Here is a 7,719-nt window from a genome sequence, read left to right as displayed (position 1 = left end):
GCTCACAATTCTTTAGTTTTTTTTCACATTTTGAATTTTGAAAAAATAATTCCAGGTTTAGACCTTAGTTTAAAAGAATGTGACAAACGATAAGAACGGTTTATTTTGTTCAAAACGAATTAGCTGATAGAAAAACCAATATTCAAAACAAGTTTTATCGGTATATTGAATCAATGTAAACAACAACGCGGCACGAAACTTTTTTGCATAACAAGGAATTGTGAGCTCTGTATCTTGCATATACATGTAACTCTATGACTGACACTCAACTTCTTCAGTCATTAGAAATACATTACTAAAACATTGCAAACAATAAAAATGATTAAATAATAGTTGACTAAAATCGTGACCATGCCCGCTTAATATAAAATATATTATAATTAAATAATTGAAACTCAACTATCCAGCCGCCCCAGCCCCCCCCCCCCCAAAAAAAAAAAAAAGCATTGCTTCTAGTTTTTGACAACCAATATTTTCATGAATGTTAAGAAACAAGAAAAGACAATTGCCAACAATCTCTCTCTCTCTCTCTCTCTCTCTCTCTCTCTCTCTCTCTCTCTCTCTCAATGTTGATCAATCAAAGCATACATCATACATCAAGGGTCACAGGTGAGCGGATCAGATATCTTGTCCATAAGATGAGCAGCTACCGTCGCTCAATGAATCAGTGGGACAGCTTCTGTACATCAGGTAGGGTCTGGGTGAATATTTTTCATTTTTAAAAACATTCATTTGATAAAAATTATCACTTTCTAGATTTCTTAATGCTTATTTTCATACCTGTTGAAACTAAATTATAGTACATGTACACGATTTCTAGGTGTTTTTCTTTTTTACATTTTGAAACAATCATTTGATAATTACAATTTCTAGATTTATAGATGTTTATTTTTCCACCTGTTGAAATATTTGATTTATAATTACTATTTTCATATGTCTAGATGCTTATTTTTCTACTTGTTGATTTATTGAAACATTCAATTGATATCAATTACGTTGTATGATATTTTAATTCTTTCTATTATTATTTTCTATATTTTCCAGAAGATAATCAGAAAACTTTTGTCATTCACATACAGAACAGTTTGTTACTGTATCAGCAAATACAAAAAAAATTAATGTAACTCTTGAAATAAAAACACCACTAAATATAATAAAAACGGGGGAAATATGCTGGTTGCAATTAATATGTTAAAAACTTAACGTTTGTTTTAACATTTACTTAAAAAAAAATGGATATATATATATATATATATATATATATATATATATATATATATATATATATATATATATATATATATATATATATATATATATATATATATATATATATCTATATATATATATATATATATATATATATATATATATATATATATACACATAGCATGTACAAGCATAATGTCATAATGTTTTGCTGCTGATGTAAGAAATAACTTAAAAAAATTATTTAACTAACTTGATGACTTCATATATTGATTATGCATACTTGAAGTTAATATACTGTCACAATCATCAATTTAAAACTTTACAAATTCAATCAAAAAATCAAAACCACCGTTAGTGTTCTTCTCAACACTAGTCAAAAGTTACATAAAAATACAATTACTTTGTAATTTTCTTTTTAGTGAGAATACATGTATTTGTATTTTTTTTGTAATGGAATAATTGGCGTCCTGTGAACATACATGTAGCTGTACTTTTATATCAAATACTTCAATCATTCGTGTATTATTACAAGTGATCTTTTAAGTATCGTTTTTCTTTGAAAATGAGTAAAATATCACAAATGCAGAAGATTGAAGAGACACACATGCAGCTAATAATCATTAATTTATTTTATCAACTTTTCCGTCTCGCTTTTTAATATTTTAGGAAAGATGTTTTTTCGAGTAGCACTGTTTTGTGTTTTGCTGCCTCTGGTCATCTCATGGGAACAAAGTTTTGTCGACAGGGAAGAAGCCGAAGAGCTGAGAAAATCTGTGGTGTATTTGTCTTCTTACAACTGTGACCTTTCCCCATCCGTCTGTCCGCCCGAGAACACCCACTCCTATCACCCCACTTCCTGTCCGTACGTGAATCGCAGAGACGCCCAGATCGAAATCATGCAGATGGATGAGGTATCTGATGTGATGTGCTTACAGGTAAAAAAAAGAAGCTTTTTATCTAGTAAATGGGAAAAAAATTTTAAAACGCTAATTACCTACAAATGAAATCACAGTTTTATCTCTCTAACAAATTCATTTACTCTTACGACTTTAATTGTTAATACCTTATAACATATTGTGCATACCTTATATTATATTGTGCATACCTTTTTTCATATTGTAAAAACCTTATTTCATATTGTAAAAACCTTATTTCATATTGTTTATACTGTATTTCATTTTGCATGTACAATATCTCATATACATATCCTAGTATACTCCTGATTTAAAAAAAAATACCCATTTCTCTATGCGCCGTCTAAAAAATTAAAACAAACGCATGTATATGCAAATTCTCATGCATGATAATAAACTTTAGCATTTATCACTACAAAAATCTGAATTGATTTCCCTTAATCTTTTTTTCAAAATAGACCTTCAAGCCCGCATTATAACAAGGTCAAAGTTATGGTTTTTAGTATTATAGTAAGGTTAACGTAAATAGTCGATTTAAAAAACCCCCAAAAAGCAAATAGGACCAAAAAAGGAGGAGGAAATAAACGTGTAATTCATTCAGAATGCAATCTTTTCAATGCAGGGTGTTTGGTATGCCAGCGACTTGGAAGCCATTGTAGAGAGAACATCAACTAATTTCCCGTATTCTTACAGTTTCTTACATGACACAACCGGTCGATTCAATAGCACCAGAATACCACACCCACCATGTAACGAAAAAGATACCAAAATCTTGAAAATCATCGACGAATGCGAATTCAAAGAATGCCATTATTCGTCTTACAGAACAAAGATATTCAAATGCATTGAAGAAATTTGCAAGGTTAAGAATATCATGCAAGAGATGTCAGAGACCTGTCTGGGTTGCATATTTCAAGGTACAGAAAGAGGGAACTTTATGGAATGCACGAAGCCTGCGTATGCATTTAATCCCACTGGACTCTTGGTGTTGAGTAGGTACAAGATATTAAAAAATCAACACGAGCTGTATCATCCTTACACCAATGTTGACAGTACGGGTCACAAAAGGTCATCCGAGATCATACAGCGAGGATATCTGGATATTGAGGTAACACTACAATACAACTGTTTGAAAAATTCTTTGAGAATAGCCTTTTCGTGATGGTATCAAGTATAAATGCATATCAGTTCTATAACATTTTTTCTTTGCAATAATTTTGTATTTGTTACATCTAAAAGCATTATTAGATTTAAAAGTGATAAGCTTTCCTTATTAACGCTTACCAAGCAGATTTTAATTGTTCTGTTAAATTAAGCTGTCAATTTTGTCGACTTTCACTCTCATTTTGCCAATAAGTTCACTGCACCGTCCTCCTGCGTTTAGGTGAATCACATCGGGCGTGTCATATGCACTCACTTAACGGAGAAATTTGGGGAGGAGTACGTGGAAGGTCTGTAGCTTTATCAACACGTTCATCTACAATGTAGTTTCTTAAGATAAAACAGACCTAAAGATTTGTACATGCGATTGAGGCTTAGAAAAAGAAAGACATGCGCGGATCCAGAGTTTATTATGTAATTTAGAGAAATTTGAATTTTGCAAGGGGGAACCCATCCCCCCTTTCAATCTGTGCATTAGAAGAGTTTTTGTACAGCGCCCGTCTTTCTGTATAGCTGTACATCTGTTATATTATATAAATAGTGCCTGTTTGGGAGGGTAACAGTTGAAATTGACACCCCGAGAAAACCATTGTCAACCGACGCGAAGCGGAGGTTGACAATGGTTTTCGAGGGGTGTCAATTTCAACTGTTATCCTCCCAAACAGGCACTATTTATTTTGTTATACTGAATGTCTTTTTTAAAATTTTTTAGAAAATTTTACTGCTTTTATATAGGAATAACGTGAATTGTACAGCGAACCGTACGCGCATAATTTTCGCGCATGTAACATTTTTTAATGTTACCCGTTGCCAAGTGCGTTGCTAACGCTGAGGGTAATAGTATATAAATAGTGCCTGTTTGGGAGGGTAACAGTTAAAATTGACACCCCGAGAAAACCATTGTCAACCGACGCGAAGCGGAGGTTGACAATGGTTTTCGAGGGGTGTCAATTTCAACTGTTATCCTCCCAAACAGGCACTATTTATTTTGTTATACTGAATGTCTTTTTTAAAATTTTTTAGAAAATTTTACTGCTTTTATATAGGAATAACGTGAATTCTACAGCGAACCGTACGCGCATAATTTTTGCGCATGTAACATTTTTTAATGTTACCCGTTGCCAAGTGCGTTGCTAACGCTGAGGGTAATAGTAAATATTATTAACTGCGTCTTAACCAATCAGATTTCAGTATTTAACATGAAAGTATAACAATAAATATTATTAACTGCGTCTTAACCAATCAGATTTCAGTATTTAACATGAAAGTATAACAATACACATTAACAACCAATTGACTAATTTCAACAGAATTTGACATAGTTGTGCTGATGAATAATACGATCTCGCAATTCTCAGTTTTTATCTCGATAAAGATTATAGATCTTTCTTTCAAATTTTAGTTGCGAACACTTTCCGAAGTTATAGGGAGAAAAATTTTGACGAATTTGACACGTTGTATAAGTTGCTGCATAATGTTCCCCGAACAATAGTGATGGGCGACTTAAACGCTAGTCCATCTCTCTCCAAGGGAAGCATTGCTCCACAGTTCCCCGAGAATCTGGAAGTCCTTCGAGACATTGGATTTCAAGATCCTGTTTCTGATTCACACAAAAACACCCAGGCTGATTGTTCTTACTGTTGTGGGAATTTCCTCGTCATGAAACCGGAAATAGGAGTCTGTTCAAAGACTAGTCCATCCATTGGCTATATATTTGATCACGTGATGGTTAGGGGATATGAGGTAGTGGATACGGAAGAAGACTATTTGAAAAATAATGCAGTACGTAATATAAATGTTCTTTGTTTCCAATAAAGCATTATGTATGTAATAACTAAGTACATATATTTATTTTAAAAATTAATGGTAAAAAAAATTGAATAAATTCAGGTCTTGTTTAGGTTTTTTTTCATGTTAAATGCTATTGAAATTTAAAATCATACATCATTTTTATAAAAAAATTTTTAGACATTTAAAAATTATTTATGTGTAGGTAAATGCAAACCTTTGTTTACCATTCCTAGGTTTATCGGATTTTCCTCGTCAATACGCAGGGATCGGCCATGTCTAGACACTATGGATTTACTGTCCCCGTCATTATCGGCTAACCTCAATCTACCCTGGTCTGGAGAACCAGTGGGCGATATTGTCAATCTTGACACAGTTTACAATTATACAAATCTTGAAACAAAACAATATTTTTAGTTCTGTTAATTATGACATGGTTTTCAATACAAATATTGGAACAAAACAATGTTTATTAGTTCTGATTAATAATTTCTTGTAGAACTTTTTTCTCTTTGTCGTATTCGAATGCTTGAATTTGGCGAGCTGTGTTAATTTTTCCAGCTTTCTGACAATATTTCACGCCGTGACTGTTTCAAGATTATACTTAAAAAAATTAATGTTATCTTCAAAAACAAGCATTCTGAGAGTATTGCATAAGCAATACACGTCCCCTACCGGTTTGTATTATTCTATGAAAGGTTCCAAGCACACAACTATTTCAGAGCTATTGTAAACGAGATGTCATGCTTTAATCAGAGATAAAAGAACAGAGGAAATTAAAACTATATAGTTGATATAGAAATTAAATAGGAAATAGGTAAAATAATACTCTTTATTTCATCTCCTGTAATTTCGCCAAGTCTATTCTGTATTCGCTGGTAAAAAATTGTGAAAACAATGCACTGTTATGCACAATATCATTTCTTACCGTCTTCTGTACCCCGAATCAAACGAAACAGTTAAACAGACCAACCCGACAACGAACCCGATTGTAATAATACTACAAAAAACCCTGCCGATTAAATTTACAACACAATGCTTGACTCTATTTTATAGAATTTATTTGTTTGTTAGAAATGATAAAAGGAATGGTACAGGAAAAGGAATGGTACAAGTAACGCACGATATTATTACTGACTACATACTGACCTCGTTTATTCAGGTACACACCGAACCCGATAACGAACCCGAACATTAAAAAATTGGAATATAAAAAATTAATTTTCTCGAAAATATGTCAATCAGACGCTACAAAAGTGTAAACTTGATCTGTAGTTTGACATTTTGAAGCTGTTCAGCAAGTTTCATATTATTCCTCAAATGCATAAAGAAAAAAAGTGTGGAAAACTGAAGTGGGACAGACAGACGGACTGACGGACGGACGGACGGACGGACTGACGGACGCAGAGGAAAGCTATAGTCCCCTCCGGTGAAACCGGTAGGGGACTAATAAAACCTTCAAGGGAGCGCATCTAGTTTTAAACAAATAAAAATTTCAAACATATGAATCAATTATTGGTATTTATTATTATCATTATTAAAAAATTGTCACTATTCAACTTTTATACCGACTAACTTGTCAACGATCTGTCCCTCCAATCATTAAGACCATCAGAGTGTGTACCCATGGAATAATACATAACGTACCCTAACTAATTATATTTGTACTAGAAACAGCGGTTGCCAACTGGCTAACCGGTTACTTGGTCGGATTATGATATTGCAGTGTTTTTTAGCTTAAAGAATTGAAGTTAAACCGTATTTGGTTGGTGAAATTCTGTTTTGTCTGATTTTCTTCCAAAACGACGTTTCTTCTACACCTACGTCCAATGGCGACATGAAACATGTACATGTAATAAACAACCAGTTCTTTTAAACAATAAAATGCTTTCTTTGGGGATTCATTCGGGATATGAAGGTAGCGACATTGCAGAAAATATACATAAGCCGCGTTAGCGAGTTATGTAATTTTTTCCTGCAATGATCGCTACCTTCATAACCCGCATAAGACAAAACTTAGTCATAAGGTACCGTAGTTTTGTGACAAGGGAACCAGATTTAAATATCATTAACACTTAATATACGCGTAAACAATCTCTAATGAGAGCGAACCAGAAAGGTAATGGAATTTCGTGGAAAAAACGCGGGGTCTGAACCTTGTTGTGTTTTTCGAATCTTTAAATTATAAAATCGTAAATAATCTTTCATTAAATTATAACAAACATTAATGTTTTTTTTAATGAAACTCTACAGGAAACTTGATAAAATTTGATATAAATGTGCATCCAAAAAACATGACGTTTAAACGTTAAGGTGTTTTTATTAGTAAACTTAAGTTTTTGGTGCTATATTTTTCGAGTTTAAACCGAGACAAAGTGTTTGAATTATCCTCGGAGACTTTGGTTGTAAAGTCATTTCCCCATAACATTCTACATAGCGCGATCCCCTATTTTCATAATGGTGCATTAGAAATGTAGAGGTATAAAGTCCCATGTTTTGCTATAAGTCTATATTTTAGCCTCATTCCACTAGTAGTGTTCTTCACTATAACTTTAACCATGTTAACGAATAAAACTTGTACAGATAAAGAGGTTAAGTCCTATAAGGGAACTATCTGACGATAGCAGAAATTTGTAATTGTCTA

The 7,719-nt window shown here is 32.8% G+C and overlaps 1 protein-coding gene across 1 annotated transcript; it reads left to right on the top strand.

Moving 5' to 3' along the window:
* Window positions 1-1,882: 1,882 nt before the first annotated feature.
* Window positions 1,883-5,541, top strand: LOC128177268 (uncharacterized). Its single transcript, XM_052843923.1, has 5 exons — window positions 1,883-2,147; window positions 2,749-3,234; window positions 3,511-3,577; window positions 4,690-5,069; window positions 5,312-5,541. Exons 1-5 carry the CDS (start codon window positions 1,884-1,886, stop codon window positions 5,393-5,395), a joined length of 1,281 nt encoding a protein of 426 aa, XP_052699883.1. The 5' UTR covers window position 1,883; the 3' UTR covers window positions 5,396-5,541.
* The last annotated feature ends 2,178 nt before the right edge of the window (window positions 5,542-7,719 follow it).

The sequence above is a fragment of the Crassostrea angulata genome, chromosome 3, assembly GCF_025612915.1.
Source record: "Crassostrea angulata isolate pt1a10 chromosome 3, ASM2561291v2, whole genome shotgun sequence".
NCBI classification, from domain to species: Eukaryota; Metazoa; Mollusca; class Bivalvia; order Ostreida; family Ostreidae; genus Magallana; species Magallana angulata.
Note: the sequence above shows the minus strand (reverse complement) of the source record. Positions and strands in the feature narration are given on the sequence as shown.